The sequence below is a fragment of the Clavelina lepadiformis genome, chromosome 7 (assembly GCF_947623445.1).
Source record: "Clavelina lepadiformis chromosome 7, kaClaLepa1.1, whole genome shotgun sequence".
Lineage (NCBI taxonomy): Eukaryota > Metazoa > Chordata > Ascidiacea > Aplousobranchia > Clavelinidae > Clavelina > Clavelina lepadiformis.
Window position 1 is genome coordinate 14,793,671 of NC_135246.1, and position 19,004 is coordinate 14,812,674.

The 19,004-nt window shown below is 39.2% G+C and overlaps 1 protein-coding gene across 1 annotated transcript; it reads left to right on the forward strand.

The window, feature by feature from the left end:
• Positions 1 to 5,849: 5,849 nt before the first annotated feature.
• On the forward strand, positions 5,850 to 19,004 carry LOC143464729 (inactive serine protease 35-like). The gene is made up of 3 exons (XM_076962672.1): positions 5,850 to 5,942; positions 12,196 to 13,041; positions 17,300 to 19,004. Exons 2-3 carry the CDS (start codon positions 12,427 to 12,429, stop codon positions 18,011 to 18,013), a joined length of 1,329 nt encoding a protein of 442 aa, XP_076818787.1. The 5' UTR covers positions 5,850 to 5,942; positions 12,196 to 12,426; the 3' UTR covers positions 18,014 to 19,004.

The following is a 19,004-nucleotide window of genomic DNA, read 5'->3' on the forward strand; positions in this document are numbered from 1 at the left end:
TCGATTAACGTTCAATAGAAATAACAATCAAAGCTTTGGATATTGTTTGAGAAATAATCAAATTATTCGTCCAAAGCGCGCAGTTTATTCGAAGTAATTGACCAAAATATTTGACAAATTGATTATTTAATCAATTGATGTCTGACTTTTTACGCATTTATTTCATCTTTCGTAACAATAGTCCACAAACACCGATTACAAACCTAATAAAACCATTTAAATTAACGTTTACTCGATTATTTATTCGATTACTTGATACCCAACCTCGATAAAAACAAATTTTTCAAACTTATCAAAATTTCCATGTCCGTGTTATCAGACCAGGTCTATGGTGTCTGAATGATCTTACACTGCTGTGCACTTTCCTGATGAACCTATGAACTTTTTTGATGTTTTAATTTGAGACAAATCCATTTTTGCCGTTGCATTTTTCATTTTCAAAAACCTTTATTAAGTGGTGAAAAGATCCAATAAATCATGGTAATTATAATTGATCACCGAAAATCCGGCGTCGTTTGTCGCCGTGTACTGACGAATAACTTTCAACTGCCACGTTCAACCCTCTGTAGTGAAGGGTCAGTGACAGGGGGCAACACTGGGTCACCGACAATTGGTTTGAGAAAGGAAGAAAATCTTTTAAACTATTGATCGATATCTTATCATACGCTGTTGGGAGCTTTACAAGTTTATTAGGCATACCAGCACTGGGGTCATGATATCAGACTTCAGCGGGTGACCGCTTGAGGCTACATAGGAACAAAAAGCAAAATAACCACAAGGTGCTTTCTGGACTTGGCGAACTTTAAAACATCTCGCTTGCTGCATGAGTGGGAATTTTGGACGATATTGACGCATTAGTGTTGTGTTACGTTGGCTACCTTTACGTTGTCAGTTAACAACATCTAAGTACTTTGCGTATGTTTAATCATTAAAGTTGTCTGAACTTATCTGGCATTCTTATTTTTCTCAATTGAATGTTGATGATTTTGTTTGGAACTAAGCAATAACCACAACGTCTAGACGTGGTTTTCCGTCATGAACTGACACCAAAAATGCCAAATAATAATTCATGTTCAAATATTAACGTAATCATAACGTTAACACGAACAATATTGTCGTATAAACAATCACTTCCGACTTTGTCTTCAATAGGCTACAATCCGCATTTACAATTAACATGACGAACACATGATAAGTATTTCATGTACTGTTTACATGAAAATGAACTAAAATCATAGCCTAAAGGTATCAACAGTAATGTGTTATAATTCTAATAAATTATAACATGTTTATAATTTATTTGTTTTTGCGATTAATAATATTACCATTTTAAACAGCTTCCAAAAGTCCTGAATTAAAGTATTCTATGCGAGGCGTTCATAAATTCGAGGATTATTATACGGGGGAAAACTTAGTGAAGTCTCGGCAGAAAAATTCTAATATATTGTTCCCACGGTTGTTTCTCGGATAAGTCTGGATCACTGAATTTCAAAACAAGATGATATTGAGCTTGTCCCAATAACATGTAGCTCGTTTTATTCTGTGTCGTGTCAAGATAAAAACGTTAGTTACCTGTTATATTGGATGACAACGCGTGTGGTCTCGAATCGAAACGTATTATTCGACGATCATTCGTTGTTTATCCGAGCTTGATTGGCCGTTAACCTCAAGATCTCTGACGCCTGTCGATCACGTATAATAAAAGATGTGGTCCACCTCGCTAACGTTAACAAGTTGTATTACTGTATATTTTCCACCAGGCGTAATTTCAACGGCAAAAGATGCTCAACTGGTGATTGAATTCTTTAACGAACCAACGTTTCACAAGAACCCTCGAACAAGAAAGTTTCACCGGTGAGCTTCGCCAGGGCAGATTACAATGACAGAGAATAAGAACAAAATTTCAAAAACAACCCCCGAAAAAATTACCTTTAATAAGTTGTGTTCTATTTTGGATTTTTCTTTCGCATTGAACGATTTGATTTATTGTTACTAGCCAGTGCTGTACACCAAAATGACCTTTGTCCAGACGTTCATGTCAGTGTTAAGTATCAAGGTTGTGGTTTTAGGGCGCATTTAGCCTATCTTAAGACGATCTGTCAACGGCCCTTTTCCCACGACGGCTTGTTGCATGTATAAGGATGCGATTGACTAGGAATCAGCGATGACCATCTGTGAATGTCACAGGCATGAGTGGGGCTTGAGTTAACACCATGCAAGCTCTCTGTGTCTTCTGCGTTTAAGCAAAACAATAGTGTGTTCAAAACAATAGATGCTGTTTTATATGTGTAGATAGGTTCCTTTTCAAAATTAAACTGTACAATTAATTTTCATTAAACAAAATCATGGATTGTTACTAGAGTTGTGTTTCGGATAAGATTTAATAATTGAATTGCGAAACTCCAGCATACTGTAATATCTTTGGGTGGGTATTACGTGCATATTTGAGCCAAATAATAGTTGTTCGGTCCTCGATAATTTCATTAGTTCTAAGAGAGGACCATGTCATTACAACGCAGCTTTATTAAACAGTAACTTTTTAACCGGTTCTACACATACGCCATATACCGTAGCAAACTGAGGGCAATATTCCCATAAATGGCGTGGCGCAGGCAAATGATGTGGCAAGACTCAGCGACACAAGCGTCTCCGGTTTCAACTCAGTATGGATAATTAGTTATCTATATACGAAAATCTTATAAATAGGTCTAGCCTAAACGTTCATTTGGTATTCAAACAACGGCTATATGAATATCCGGTTTCCTGCATATTGAGGAATTCTGAAAAGTTTCACACAGTAAACTCAAGTTTGTCGCGTTTACTTGAAACGAAGTGCAATTGGCGAATTAAACAAATTTACGTCATCGCAGTCCTTTTGCTTTCTTGATACGAAAAACGCGCCGTTTATGGGATTTAAGTGAGGTTTCGTGGATTGGATAAGTACAATGTAATTTTAAAATTTGAGTATGATTTACATGCAAAAAAATGCACTGTGGTGTTTATGTTTATGATATAGTGCTCGCTGCATCATCAGGCACGTTTTCGTAATTAACGCGTCTGCATGTTTGCGGAGATTGTGATTTTATAACAACTATATTTTAACTTGCATGGTGCGTTCATTTTATTTTTGTGGACTAGTAAAGTCACGCAGACCGGTCAACAATGGTATTTAAAGTATTGTTCCATTTTTATTTGTTTTTGTTGAAAATATACTCATGGTTTTCAAACACGAAGGTATTTGCTTAAAACCCCTACTTAAATCGCTTTGTGTAGTCGAAAAACTACTAATCCTTTGACCTTTTTCGGCACAATTTCAGTTATTGAAGCTGTCTCCTCAACGATCAAAGCTTGCTCATGACCGGTTAGGGTCAAAGGCTAAGGAAATGCATTCGCGTTTTGTTTGTAGTGACGTATCGCATATCCATGAAACCAAAACTTCTCAAAAATTCATTCAGAATTCTTAGTGGTCGATAACGTGAGAAAATTGATGTTGCTCATGTATTTCTGGCAAAATTTTATGGCTTTTCAACGAAGCTTCGCGCTTATCGTAATGCAGCTTGCAACAGTAACGTTTGCAGTGCTGGTATGCATGCAGCATACTTATTAGTTATGCAGAGGGGCGTCAAAAAGCGAATCAAGTCAGAAAGGCAAACACTGTTTATGTTTTCCTCGCAGTGAAAGCGCGCAAACGAAAATATTCGAAATAGTTTTTCCGTTGCCAGAATTTGGTTTACGTGCTTCCTGAGACGTATCTTGTATCGTCAAGTACGTTTGCCTACAGCCCTTTGCAGATTTCAAGGTTTGCGACATAAACATCAACGAATCGTGGGAAATCGCCAGCACGTCGTAAAATATAGTTCGGCACTATCAAAATCAAATTGAATATATGATTGAATATGCACAATGATATTGCTTTACCGCAGAAGCCTTGACAAAATATCGTTGTTTACTTTTGCGTTTTGTCTTGGGCCAAATGGTGCTAAAAAACCTTTCCATGAAAGCACAAAGTGATTCAGTCTTGTAACTTGGCATTCTAACTAGTGTCAGTTAGAAACTATTAATGTAAATATAGCAATCTGCACAAATAAATTACGAAAATGTCACAATTTGTAGATTGAAGTGCTTTTAGCTATTTTCCTTTTAGTTTTGCATCTACATACAAAACACACAGCATAACAGGCCGGTATAATCGACCTTTCGACCTGAAGAGAATGGTAATAAAGATGTTTATAGGCTCGTTTCATTTTTTCCGCTAATTTTACAACTGCTACGTTGTCTTAACTGCTTTTCCCAGCATTCTGCGATATCCTTGAAAACGAGCTGGAATGCTATTACATCGCGGCCGGCGGTACGTGATGCACGCATTCCAGCCTGTCACGAATTCCCATGCCCTTAGCTATACCGATGTTGCCGAATTTGGGATGATAACGATGATAACAGGTCGGTTAACAGCACTTTCAAACGCAAAACAATCACCACGATGGAAATCGTAATTCTTATGAATCGCTGTAGTTGAAATCACTTTGTCGGTTTCATTGACACCGGTAAAACTCTTTGAGAAGTTTTTATGAACGTTTAAGATAATCAGCCTGCTGTTTAATTGTATCATGTAATAATTACATGGTTTCTTGTGGACTGCAGTTTGAAGTTCATGCTCGTAGCGTACATGCTCATGATATAAACGTCTTGAAGTTGGTAAGATTTCTGCTCAAGGCAGGAAATACGAAAAAAGTTCCGGTCGTAACAAAAGCATTCAATACAGTAGATGAAGTTGAGAAAAAGCGTTAACCGCAGGCTTACGATGTGTTAAAAGCCAGACCTGCTGTCGACTCCTATCTAAATGAATGGATTTTTCAGCTTGAAACTGCGTGGTGTGCCGGGAATTTCTCCACATACCAGGTTACTAAAATTGTTGTCTTGTTAGTCACAAGCTGTAGTTCTCTGTCTATTAGCCTAGGATTAGTGGAAGTTAGACATCTTAGGTTGCGCCGGTGTATCTAATCTATTCCCAATGAGCATGCTCAGACATGTCATATTATACCGGTACCGAATTATGCACTTTTCGACCTTGTGTGAAATGAAATCAAATCTAGACAAAAGAAATGTGATGAAGTCATCGAATATATCTCAAAGTTTTTGACAGAGACGTTTGGTTTTGTGGTTCGTTTGCTAAATTTTTGTTGGCTCTCGCAATTACGTTTTGTCATACCTGACAATATGGTAAATTGGCATAACTTTTGCTGAAAACTTCAAACATCAGACTTAAAAGGACTGAACCGATACGTGGATCTTAGGCTAAAATCACGTTCTGCTAACATTGTCGATACGCTGTGCTGCCTTGCACTCATGAAACGTACCTATCGTGTGGTATTTGTTGGTAACCGATTTATACTGATCAGTGATCACGGTATACCACCACCTATTCCTTATGTAAGAGTTTAGCTTTACATTGTCGGTACAGCAACGCGAGTCAGTGGCAACGTTGTCAAAAACGTAATAATTTTGTCCTACCTTATACGTCGTCAACAAATATTGCATTTGGCAAATGAAACCAGCAATGCAGTGTCCCACGCCGTACTATGCATGAAAAAAGCCTAATATTCCAGAATTGCAGTAAAGTCGGTTTCGTTTATTGACAACATTGACCAATAACTTTGGCTTGTTTTAATCTATCGAAAATTAAGAACATGGAGCGTGAACCAAAGGCATAACCAAAGTCTAGACATACTGGCTGAGTCTGCAGAACCCAGCTACTTACCCCTATAGCAGGCGTAACAACGATTGAACTATGAGTAGTGGAAACCTATTAAACAGAATGCTATTTTGTAAAATTACTGTATGCGTCGTAGGTATACGCCGTGTTGATGAAATCAATTCGATTTGTTGGAGATAAGAAAACGGTAAACAGTTGAATATACGTGGTTAAAACTGTTTACGAGAAGGTGAGTCAACAGTACTGGTTCGACTAATTTAATGATCCTATAAAAGCCTATTTATCGTGCATTATCGCCAAAGTCAATGTAACCATAATCTTTCTTGCGGTCCGGTTTGTAGCCCGACCGATGACCCTATACTTTTCCAGTGAAACAAACAATTCTCCTGTTAAAAGAAGTTCGTTGAGAAAATGAGAAAAATTTTCAATCGGTTGTGGCAAAGCGACCTTCAACTTTGTTAATTTGCCTAAAAATAACTCCCAGGCATTATCGAAAGGAAACTACAACGACCTGATACGGCGTTCTCAAAGCCGAAAATGGCCATAAAGGAGTTTTAAAGCGTGTCGTTTGTCGGACAAAAAGAAATTTGCAGACGTAAAGTGCTCTGTACGACGGTCTATAGGACATACTTTTAACACCATAAACAGCACTAATTTGTACAGAACGATCCGCTTATTTTATGATCGTCCGCTGCATGCCGTACATTCCACAAATACCTTGCCTGTAGGAGCGGAAACCGTGCGATTTTTTCCTACGCTTCTCCCTTTATACCTAAATTCCTTCAAGTGCATTTTCAATGGGTGAACTTGGACACGACGACTGTTGCTCGGAGTAACCTTTGTAAGCAAAAGCAGGTGTGCAAAGTTACGATGTATCCGTGAAACCATACTTGCGTTTTCATGCCTAATTTGGTGTAAAATGCATGGATTGGAGCCACACGATAAACCGCTCAAATTTCCACCTGCGGATGTTGCACTTGCTCGCCAATTTCACGTGGAGGTTGTAATTTGTCCCAACAACACACATTAGGCAGACAAAACTAGACCCCCTAGCAGCGGACACAAAACCGTCTTCACGCCATTTGAACATGAATTAATCTTCGCATACGTCCTTGCTGGGTTACTCTACAATCATCACAACGACAACTATCAATACAGGAATAAGAAATAAGCGGATTGAGCGTGAACTAGCATTTTCGAACATTTTACATTGCGTGCCGAACGGACGTTAGCGAAATTGACGCAGAACTTGAGAAAGGGTCGAAGTAATCAGGCAATGGCGCCACTGAAGACAAAGGTAATTTAAACTTGTTTGCTTGGTTGAAAGAAAATGCTTGCGATGTATAGCAGGTCATAGGCAGGAACGTCTCGGGACCATTTTTGGGCATTCGAAAACACGATTCATGACGACTAAAACCGTAGCGAAGTCATGTGTAAAGTATGAATTAATTTGCTCGACATTGACTTTGTTGGTTTTAGCATAAGAAAGCGGCTGGTAATAATACAGAGGCTTTAAACCTTGGTGATGTCAAAAGCTAAGATGAGCTTACTAATTTTAAAATCAACTTGACAGGTCATGTTGAAAGACATGGCTTTCAATTAAAGCTTCTTTTGATTGCTCGAAAGCATACACAAACAACATCAAAAGAGAATCGTTACTGAGTAAGGTATAAACTGGCGTCTAACAGTTGTTTGAAAATGTTGTCGCTGTTATGAAAACAGTTTTCTCAACTGAATGCTTGCTATAGGCTGTTGGTAAACAGTATAGTGAAGGGAAACGCACACTTAAAATGCTTTCGCTTGACAACCGTTAGTGCACCTTTGTGTATAAACTTTTCTATTGGAACGTATTTTGTGGCAACTAGAGGTACCTAAGCGTGGATGCATAGTAAAGGCTTTGTCATCTCACTGGGTGCAAAGAGTTCGAAAGTTCATGCCGTTAGCCTCAGGTTAATCTTTAGTTTGTCTTTATCGTATCTTCATCAACTATCTTGTGACATGCGAGATATTTTTCGTACAAAATTTCCAGCGAAAAACTTTATCTTCGTCAAGAGACTGGACTTTATACGTAATTCGCAAAGATGCTTTATTACTGTTTTTGTTGACGGTATATCTAAATTTATTCCTAATGTGCTTGATCACAGCCTAAACATTACTTGAATTGGCACTGCTATTATGGTCTTTTAGTTTTTCTTTTAAAGCGTTTGTGGCTTCTGACGAAGTTTGGCTATTTGCGCTTTTAAAACCAGTCGAAGTTGGATTTATACCTTGCCTAATATCACTCTTTAGTAAATTCTACGTTGCACCTTGAAGAACACTCAAACAAGGTTTGGTGTGTTATTTACAGCTTAAGGTTTAACGTGCTTTTAAGTGTATCAGTCCCGAACGACATAACATGCGATCGTTTGTTGCAGTGTACGAGGTAGTGGAATAGCTTTCTCTACAAGCGACCATCTCGTAGATTAAGCTAGGTGTTTCAGACTGCGCGCTACAATGGCATGGCGCTTTGATTCTTGGATTTCCTAAATTATATTGTACGCTTTGGTCTACAATAGCATTTAGGGCTGTTCACTTCTTACGTTTTGTGTGCAACCCCAAGTAAATGTAGCGTTTAGTGAAGCTTCGGCATTGACAAGTCATAAAAACAAATAAAAGCAAATACAACGGATATGGTGTTTCTTGTGTTAAGCTTGACTGGTGCTATAAAAATATTAGTAAGAAAGACATAGCAGAAGCCGACTTATTGTTTGTTATTTAAACGTATTATAAGGATGACACACGCCAATTTCAAACACATATTTACCGTTTTCTCAGCCTTGAGCCGACGTTTTACCTAATTGAAAATCAGAAAGTTGCGCATTCCCGGAATAAGTTTTCAAAATGATCCGGATTAGCTAAATGGCATTTGCAACTGTGGCAGCAAGTGCACAGTACGATTGCTGTACAACGTAAATGCTACAACACGAATTTAAAGGTATGATTTCTTCGATTCCGGTAATGCGATATGCAGCGAATCTAACTGCAGCAGTAAGCGGTTTTAAGTTAATCCCCAAGGAGCCACTTAAGTATAGTTATTGACTGATAATCGATATCTGCGGTAATTTGGTTTCACCTTTAACATATCGGGAAATGTTACTTACGACCCTTGAAGCTTTGGAAAGTCTTAGTTTGATGAAGTCGGAATAGGGGTGGGCTTACGATAAGGTCGCGTTCCTTGCATAAAAGGGATGACGTAACACAGCGCTACAGATCACGCCCTTCGACCGACAAAAAATGTTTGCTTAAAATTTGAACTTTATCATAAGAAGGTATAATTTATATAAGCTGTGAATTTTTAGTGTTTGCACTGCACTTATCGGGACCACTTCTGCTAAAATTGCTTGCGCCGTTAACCTTTTCTTTAATCACGATTGGTTAATAAATTATAACACCGCTAATCGTAACCGATAGGTCAGACAAATGCCACTCAGTAATATCAAGAATGACAAATTTCCTTCGGTAATCAGATCGACGTGAATCGAGCAAGCACGGTTCATTGAATGATACTGGATACGTTCTGGTTCAATGCTTTTACAAGAAGGATAGCAACTATCTGGGCCCAATGGATATTGACTTTACAAATTAAAAAACGTTACAGAATCTAAAATCAAAGTTTTGTCGAAATAAGTTTTTGAAATCTCTTGACTATTACACGGATCCGTTTAAATTACGGGCAGATTCCAATAACTATAACGCCTTTTGCAGGCTTGGGGATCGTAGGTCGTGCAATGACTAAATGTGCTGCCCTTTCGCGGCATTGTGTAACTCGGTTGGTGGGAAGATTCTGACCTCCTGGGTGACCTCACTTGTAAAACAAGTGCACGTGATCGATTCGGTTGTTTCCAATAAAGCGGTCATAGCTCATTAACGTTAAATTTCTCAAGTTTAGCAATAACTTTTTGAGGAGAGGGCCTTAAACTTTAGAAGATTGTCAATTGGACTTTAAGTACTCGTATATTTGTGTGTTGTTTTACGTCATTTAACGACCAGCAGTGCAGATACTGGTATGTTCTGTTGGCGTTGAGTCCTGTCGAGAGCTGCGGAATTTAAGTTAATCGTTTTCCTTCTTTTGTCAAAGTGAACGCACAAGAGCGATTTGTGGCAACACTTCATCACTGTATTATGTGTTTCTAAGAAAACCTTTCAGATTTCCAGGGGCCCATTGAGAACGGCGAATTTAGCAAGTGCTGGTACTAATAACACGCCGAACAACAAAACCGAGTTTAAACCTGATATACAATGTTTTATCGGGCTTCGTATAATGCAGGAGAAACTCCATCACATGTTTTGCCGAACAGCCTTCGTGTATGCAATGCTCATTGTTAATAACAATAGAAGGTCAAAGGTGTATGATATTCAAAGTTTTGCCTCCAACATTCCTACATGTTGTTTATTCCCGTTCAAAGAATCCATTGTTCCCGTTTTACGTTACACAATGATTACAACTTAGCATGTGGTATCCGTCTGGAGTCGGGACACGGTTTTTCGAATGACCTCATTCGTTTACACAGTGTCGCGAGAGAGCTTTTTTTGGCCATTACAGTTTTATCCAAGCAATGCATGGTGGTATCAACTTTCCTTATCGTCAAGACAAACAATCCTATTGTGCGCCAGGGCGCTCAGGTGGTTTGATATCATGCTTTGAAATTACAGCGATTTCCTGCTTCCTTGCAGCTTAAATTACACAGGCTTCGAATTGTCATAGAACTTGATAAGATTTTGATGGTCTGGCATATTGAGGGCAGACGCACCTGCGGTCAGGCTATAGTTGTACAGAGGTGGACCAGAACGCTCTCGAACTGAACGTGGCATCTTGTGTAACTTATAAACACATTTAGCAACTGTAGGTTTCCTTAGTCTCAAAAGACTGCGACGGCGTGACATTGACATTCCGTTTATGTATTGGGGCAGATTAAAAGTTGAACGTTATTGAACTTACGTTCTTAACCAGGTCCGTAGGTCGAACGTTTGCGACTGCAAATTAATATTTACTTAGTTTCAGTCGACAGCATTTGAGATTGATTTAACTCCGGAATCGTCTGGTAAATGCCGTTAATACAGAATTTGAAGTAGCGGTCATAACCAGTGCTAATTGACCTACTAGACTTCCCATTAAAGCGATCTCACGGGACGTACGAAAGCGGAAGTAGCCCATAGACATATGATGTTAGGCTATATATCGATAATGTACGTCTAATGTAACTATCATCCATTCTGTTTATTTTTTATATTGTTTTCCGAAAGTCACAAGAAAGCAGCACTGAAACTTTCTCCATACAAGTTATTAAAGTCGCCCAAGAAGCTTATTCTATTAATAAGGTTTTGTCGGCCGTTGGGATTTTCGGCTTGAGACCAAGTGTATGTCATACACTCGAAACAGCACAGTGGCCGAAAAATCATTGGAAATTTGAACTTTAAATCGATGACTGACACGCTATGGCGCATGATAGAAATGACGTAATTTTATCTTTGCCATATAATCTTTCTTGAGGGACCTTTTCTATTAACGAGATGTAATGTCAGTCACACTACGTCACAAGCTACAATTATCCTGATTACTGCCACAGTATAGTGTGCCGCTTAGGCTGTGTGGTTTTGATGCTATGACGCAAAATTTAAACAATAGTTCGCAACGTCACTGTTCCCGCCGGGACAACAAAGTTTAGGTATATAACGCCAGATTTGCGTGTGCCCACACCCAGACTTACAGGAAGTGGACACAAAATCTCTTATTCAAAGTGGCGCTTTAACGGGATAATTGCCTCTTCTAAACCTTCTCTTTTCAGACCATGTTAATATTCTGTCTCGTTCGTGAGGTAGTCAAGCTTTTTGTCACTAACGCTCTATGTTTTTAGGAGATGTTCTTTGTCGTTAGCGTACACATGAAACAATTTTCCGCGCTTAATAACCAACTGCAGCAAATTGAAGGCTATTAAAATGCCTTCGTAAAGCAATCCCATGTTATCTGGCAGCGATTAAATATGACTAACGGCAAGATTAAGGGGAAGATTGTGGAATGAAGGATTAAGAAAGTATAGAATCGCAAACGATAGCTTTTTGTGTGTTTTACGGGATTGGTAAATGAATCCGATTATATCAACATAAGCAATCATTATCGGCTTTGAGGATTTACTCTTTGATTACTGGCTACTGTTATGCAGGATTTTATAAAATTTCTGCTTAGCATACGTCTTTCTACATGTAATGTTTTGCCACAATAAAACAGGCTTCATTTTTTCGTATTTGAGTACTGTAGTTATTTTTAGATCCTTCCAAGAGCATTACTATTATATTATATATGAGATATGCATTCCAGTTGCCTGCATATACTCATAGTAGTTTATTTTTTCTTTAAAAGTTATGCTCGGTTGGGGTACGTAAGTTGTCGTTTAGCTAAAGACTTCGATTGTGAATTTGAAAACTTTTTTCTACTTGTGTTTCAGAGTCAAAAAAGGCTGCATCGGACGAGATGCTCAAATAGACGGCAGTCATAGTTGCGCTGAGCACGCTACGTAGGTGAAGGTTGTTGAAAAGCGTCGGCGAAGCTTTGACGTTTGCGAGGAGAAACGAAACAAGCAAGTGCTAGTCCGCCGAAGTGGGCGTGTCCACTTCAAAGAAATTGTCGACTGACATAGTTTGTAAAATTTGGCGATAGGCTGGATTTGTTTAGAATAATGTTCGACGCTGCAAGATATTTCAAAATGTCTGGAGCCAGATTAGCTTGTGCTTGCATCTTGGTGTTGCTGGTTGCCTCTGATCTTTCAGCTGGCGTCAGAGTAAACCTCAGGGACTTTTCATGGCAACGGCCGCGTTTGCCGAATCTTTCTCCCGTAGCCGAAATTGATGAAGGCCGAGCCGAATTCAAAGGACATGTCAGACGATTGCTGCGCACAGACTGCGACCTCGACTGTCAGGTCCAAAAAGATAGACAACCTTTGAGTATGGAAGACATAGAGAATGACATGAGTTTTGAAACGCTGGATGTTTACCGACAAGTTCGGATCAAGACTCTTGTGAATGTGAGCGAGGTTTCTGACGAGATGTTGCGCTTGGACATGAACTCGACGGCCCAGGCGGAGCGGAACGCAATGGATCGACTTCCGAGACGCAGCAAGAGAGCTATCTTCGGATATGACACCAGATTTAATCTGCCGACCAAGAAATTCTCTACCATGTTTCCATTCTCCACTGCTGTCAAGTTATCTACCGGTTGTGCTGGTGTCATGGTATCGCCAAATCACGTGCTCACGTCTGCCCACTGCATTCACGACGGAAAGAAATACCTCAAGGTATGAAAAAGCTAGTGCTAGACGTTTTATTTACATAATTGTGGAAACATTTTTTGTTTTTACTTGGTGCCTCACACAATTGGACAAGGTGCATTTGAAAACAGGCTTACAATAAGCTAATAGGCATAGCCGTGTTGTACGAATTTCAAGTGTAATTAGAAAAAAGTTACAGTAACCAGTAATTAGAAAACCTTTCAAAAACTTGCATGCACCGAGATAGATTACGAGCGGTTTACCTTGCTGCGTGCAATGTCTCGCTTCATTAAAACAGAATAATTTCTTGTAATGCATCTTTGTAGAACTGACTAGGCCAACCTCTACAAAGGTTTACGCTAATAGGTTGGGTTACCATGTAAAATGTTCGGCAGTACGGTTAACCAAGGTAAAGCAAAGGTATTTTGCTTGAAATACCCTATTTTGCACAATAGCATACCATCGCGGTAAGAAGTTTTTCGAAATATCCGATACGTCAAACTGTCCAATCCTCCTGCAAAAGAGGGTAGCAGACCTGTCGGTGCAACTTGAAGCGTGTAACAAAGCGTTTCTCCACTCAATTTGCACTTAGCTTTATAAAATGTATAAGCAAGTATTGTAAAATTGTTTCATCAGCACTTATAAAAGCAGTAAATTTTAGTATTGTTGTAGCATTACTTTAGCCTCACCTAAATCTATAGAGTTGAGTTAAATTTTAGCATCAAAGCGAAGCATTCTTTATGTACTGCGTGACTAATGGATGTGTTGACTATAAACCACACTGAAGGTTCGAAATGCACCTTTAAACAGAAGTAAGGAGGCCCTTTGGCTAGCTACGGTATGCAATAGAACAAAAGATGTCATTGTAACACATTGTGGCAGTCTTTCTCCCAAGATTGCTCCCCGGTATTCTATCTGTTGAACTTTCCATGCGGTGATTTTGACTTTTGCTTCAACGGCTATTTTTGGCAATACACACCATCGTTTGAACGAAAATAGGACGCAAAATTGTATACAACAGAACGGCATGGCTTGGTTGTTACACATTAGTCGGCCCATGCTGTCAGTTCAAACTTAAAAAACAGGCTTGAGTGGACATCGCCGCAATAATTCAAAGTCTTGCCAAGCAAGAGATACGTAAGTCATGAAAACATGCTATTTGCCAAGATATAAAGATGCTCTGTGTGCAAGCGTTATACTCATATTTGCGAATTTACAATATGTCATTTACCTTAATTCAAAGCCAGACGACGCATTCCCATAATATATTTATTTTACTAAGCACACAATGTTTGTTTGCTTTGAAACTGGGCCCGAGCAGTAAGACTGTTGCGACGCTTGGCCTCAGTAGACCGTCTATCAGCTTTAATACCCAACTAGTACTGACGTCTCTGTGGTTTTTATACAGTCTATCAAAGTGAAATAACGCTCTGAAATCGAACAACTACCGATATAAAACCCTCTCTTAAACACAAACTTATTTGTGGACTTGTCTGAAATAAACTTACGCTTATTTCCGTTTTCCTATGCCGCCTTTTATGTTACCTATTTACTACTGTGCAGCATTTGACGTATTGTTTTATAACTGGAATTCTTTATTATGTAATGGTGTGACGTAAATACGAAAAGACGTGTATCCTGTTACATAGAACAGTCAACTTGAATAAGTCGGGTCTGGCCTCACTTATCAATTATTAGTTTATATTATATACATTGCCGTTAGTTTCAGAAAATTGTCGGCCTTTTCCACGGTCTTTTCAACCGCAATGCTTTTAAGCAGTTATGTGGTTTGTTAACTAGTTGTCACCACTCGAAAAAGTGAATAACCCTGACCTAAAACTTCATTTAACCACCAACTTTCGGCTTTTCCATTTGCTCACAAATTTACGGATGGGCAACACAAAAGCCAGCGGACTATACAAACTTTGATTGACAGACATCCACACAGGTTAAAAGTTACGCCTACGTGGTAAGAAATTGATTATTATTCGTGGGAATGTTTATAGAATTGAATGAAGTTCATTGTTTGGCGGTCTCTTGACTCACCATTAAGTAGGCTATGTCTCGCTTAGATTCGACGCGGAAGCGTGAGCCTTTGATTTCGAATTACACGTTTTAATACAATGCGAGGCTGTATGGTAGAGCAAGCATTAAGTACTTGCAAGCCGCACAAGCATAACACAAAAAGAACCTTAAGCAAATGTATGCTGGATTTACGGTCATGGGGTCGTAGCTTGTCGGTATGTGTCTTAACCCCTACACCCACTTGCTTTGTTGACGAAGCGCAAGAAATCTTTTTATGTATTTCGGCTATCTTTAGGCAAAGGTACTACAACTCAGAAGCATACGACCTTTTTGAATGTATAATTTATAAAGAACTAGACAAGCATATGATGTAACTACAACAGGAACAGAAATTCTTGCTATTTACTTTTGGACGCAAGACGTTTGCAATTGGCACACCCTATGTGCCACTTGTCAAAATACGATCCGTGCTGTTTCAGCTGCCTCAGCGATTGGCATAAAATTCAACATTTAGTAATATTGTCGATGTCAATTGGCGCCGCCTCTGACGTATGGCATCGAAGCACGAACCATGTGATGTTTAAAACGATTTTTCTTTCAGAGCCATATAATGAAACTTGGTTGTAAAAACATGCTGTGCATATTTACTGGCATTGGTGGTACGTGCCCTAAAACAAAAATACTCTTACGAAATTACACAATTATATACAGAGATCGTTTCGAAACAAAAAAGTAGGTCTTTGAAAATGAAGCACGAAACTCTTACGCAATTAAAAAAACAATGCTTCAAAGGCTGACCTCGAAAACTGAAGGTATTTCGAGGAAGTCTTCTAGTTTTCGTTGTTGATATACGAACGTAACTGCTTGACGAATACGAACTGGGCGCGATCCAACATGACATTAAAGTTGACAGGAAGCATACACAAAAAACGTAAATGGCTTCTCGGGCCGAACGTTTATGTCGCTAAAGATGAATAATTTACTAACTTGGAGTTATAGAGTTGGGCGTGCTTACACCGCTCTGTTAAAGCGTAACTTTCACTAAAAGCCGGAATGAAAAAGCGATTCTTTAAGCCAGCAGACAATTAAAGCTTCCTTTTTAGCATGATGACGTATAGTTGGCCGCGAGCCCTTTGAAACGCGAGCTGGTATTAATTATGCATTCGCAGTGCAACTTTCCCAAACCCGAGCCTCACCCTACATTTCTGGGCTCCTATAAGTTTGCTCCTGCATAAAAAATGAAAGAGCCTATTATACTTGTACGTCGTGTAATTCGACCATGCAAATTTAAAAGGGTTTTTGCCTCACGACCATGGATTACAAACGCACATCTGAATTTTTCATGATGCAGAATAAGTTTATAATTTCTTTCTACACAAAGCAACTAGCAGGACCGCAGCCTGAAATAAAACAATCTTTCCCAAAACATGCAAAATCCAAGATACACTGATTTGGTATAAAATGTGTAATCCTTGAGGCACTGTCAAATATAAGCCTGTGTACTCACTGTACTGTATAGATGCCTTCGCAACTCAAAATGCTGTGGTTGTGGTCTGTTCAGTTAATTAATCTTTATACATAAGACCATCATGCGGTAACAACAACCTGTCTATTTCTGATGTGACATGCCTTCACTGTAAATGCTCGGCCGATATATGATCACAGATAAACAACCATTAAATGTTGTAATAACCATGGAAAGAATTTGAGAAAGTGCCTTTTTTGGCGTCTTGGCATCAAATAAGGCAGTGTACAATACAAAAAGAACGAAAAGCCAAGGCCTTGAATTTATTTCGGTCCGTAGCTACATGAAAACTGCGGTAAGACTTCTTTTCAGACAGGTGCCTTAAATTGTAGATTTATCGTTAAGTCCATGTTTCTCGTACGTCGATTTAACTAAGGTCAACAACAATACCGGCGTTATAGCACGCCAGCACTAAATGCTTTGAGTTGATCGTACCGAAATGGCGTGGCAAGTCCGCAAAACTGTCGAGTTTATTCAGAGCTTATGCGGTTGTGTTTTCACGAGTCAAGTTCATTGACATTTACTGTAACGGCATAATTGAATTTGTCTTTCACCCACACTCATGCCTATACTTTACGCCCGCTTTTAGGTTAATTGCATTACAGGCTTGGTGCATTTGAAGTTGCTTAAATTAGATATTGTCAAGTCTACTTTATGTCAATTATAATTCCATTAAATAAAAGTCGGATGAATCGTTATTCATTAATTATTATTTTTGTTTTGTATTTCTTGCAGGGCGTAAAGCGACTGCGTGTTGGTCGAATGATTGAAAAAGTGCTCAAAAAACGCGGCAAAAAGAAGGGAAGGAAAGGCAAAAAAGGTAAAAAAGGCAAGAAGAACCGCAAGAGATCTCATACATCTTCTGCCAATGCAGTCAACGAACAAGCTAATCTGGTGCGGACGCGCAGAGACGCACCCAAGGTAATCCAGAAATTCAAATGGACCCGCGCACGCAAGACCCACATTCCCCACTCTTGGATTAAAAGCAAGCAGCAGAGAAACACTGATCTTATGGTCGAATACGATTATGCGGTAATTGAACTCAAACGTCCATTGGGTTCCGACTTTATGAAGTTGGGCATCAGTCCGGTAAAGGAGCGCTTACCGCGCAACCAGCGCATCCACTTCACCGCCTTTGAACCAACCAAAACCCCAACCCTGATCTACCGTTACTGCGCAGTCGAGGAGCAATCCGCTGATATGATGTATCACTACTGTGACGCACAGAAGGGTTCCTCTGGAGCTGGAATCTACATCCGACTCTACGATTCTGACACCGGACACTGGGATCGACGTGTTGTTGGGATCTTCTCCGGGCACCAGTGGGTGGACATGGGGCAGGAAGTACCCCCCAAAGAGTACAACACCGGCGTGCGCATCACTCCACTGAAATTCGCCCAAATTTGCTTCTGGACCACTGGCGACTATGGTCAATGCCGAGACGGGTAATTCAACATCAACTTTCATGGCATTTAAAGTAATAATTCGCATAACGCCGCGGCGGCGTCCTCTGCATTATGGTATGGGAATGGGACGTTGCTTCCACTAAGGAATAGGCTTTGTTATAAAGCTTCACATATTGCACATAACGTATTTTTTGAAGTTAAATTAGTCTAATTGCTGTTGACGTGCAAAATGTCAACTCCGCACCAATGATTTTTGCTACGCCTGGCCCATGTTACGCAACTGCCTTCTTGCATGTTAATATTACGCTATATGTGCTTTACATTTGATGTTTGCTAGTTGTCCCCCTATTCACTGCGAACGTAACATGCAGCATATGTCTTCTGATTATATTTTTCTTTTTGTTTGAAAGCATAAATACTTTATTTGCTCTTGGCTGCATTGCTTAACCTAAACGTTAAGAAGGAAATCTACATGGAATTGGCAAATTTAAATCCTATGGTTTGGTCGCAAATAGGTGATTTTGTTCCATTGCAACATTTGCAGGATCTATTATAATCCTCTTTTCAATGTTGTGCTACTTTCCACTACCTGCATTTAAATATAAATTCCTACTATTCACGTCATTTAAATACAGCATATATTTATGTACAAACGTTTTTGTTTTTTGTTAAAATATTAGACCTTATCATCTTCTTCAGCATACGTTCTATCGTCTTTTGTCGTATACTGTAACAAACACCACTTGTTTATCTCTAGTCGTCAATTTCTTTAGTTTGCAGCGTTCTTGCTCTTTCACCTGTGTGGTCGCCTGCTGAATATTTTTAGTCCGCTTGCAATTGTAAAAGTAAATTAAGCTGTTGTATAGTGCTTTCCTACGTTTGGACACACAATGGTTTTAAATCCTTAATCTTGTTTGTTTAATAGGATTTTGTGCAAAGGTAATCAATACATATATAATTCAGTGAAGCTGTAACACCTTTCTTTAGTAGTGCATTCCTCTATATATGTCTAATAAACGTTACGCTATCATGAA

Bases quoted from the DNA above. Each gene is read 5' to 3' on its own strand.
- LOC143464729 (XM_076962672.1), top strand. From the start codon at position 12,427: ATGTTCGACGCTGCAAGATATTTCAAAATGTCTGGAGCCAGATTAGCT. The intron at 13,042-17,299 runs GTATGAAAAAGC...TATTTCTTGCAG, and splicing joins ACGGAAAGAAATACCTCAAG to GGCGTAAAGCGACTGCGTGT.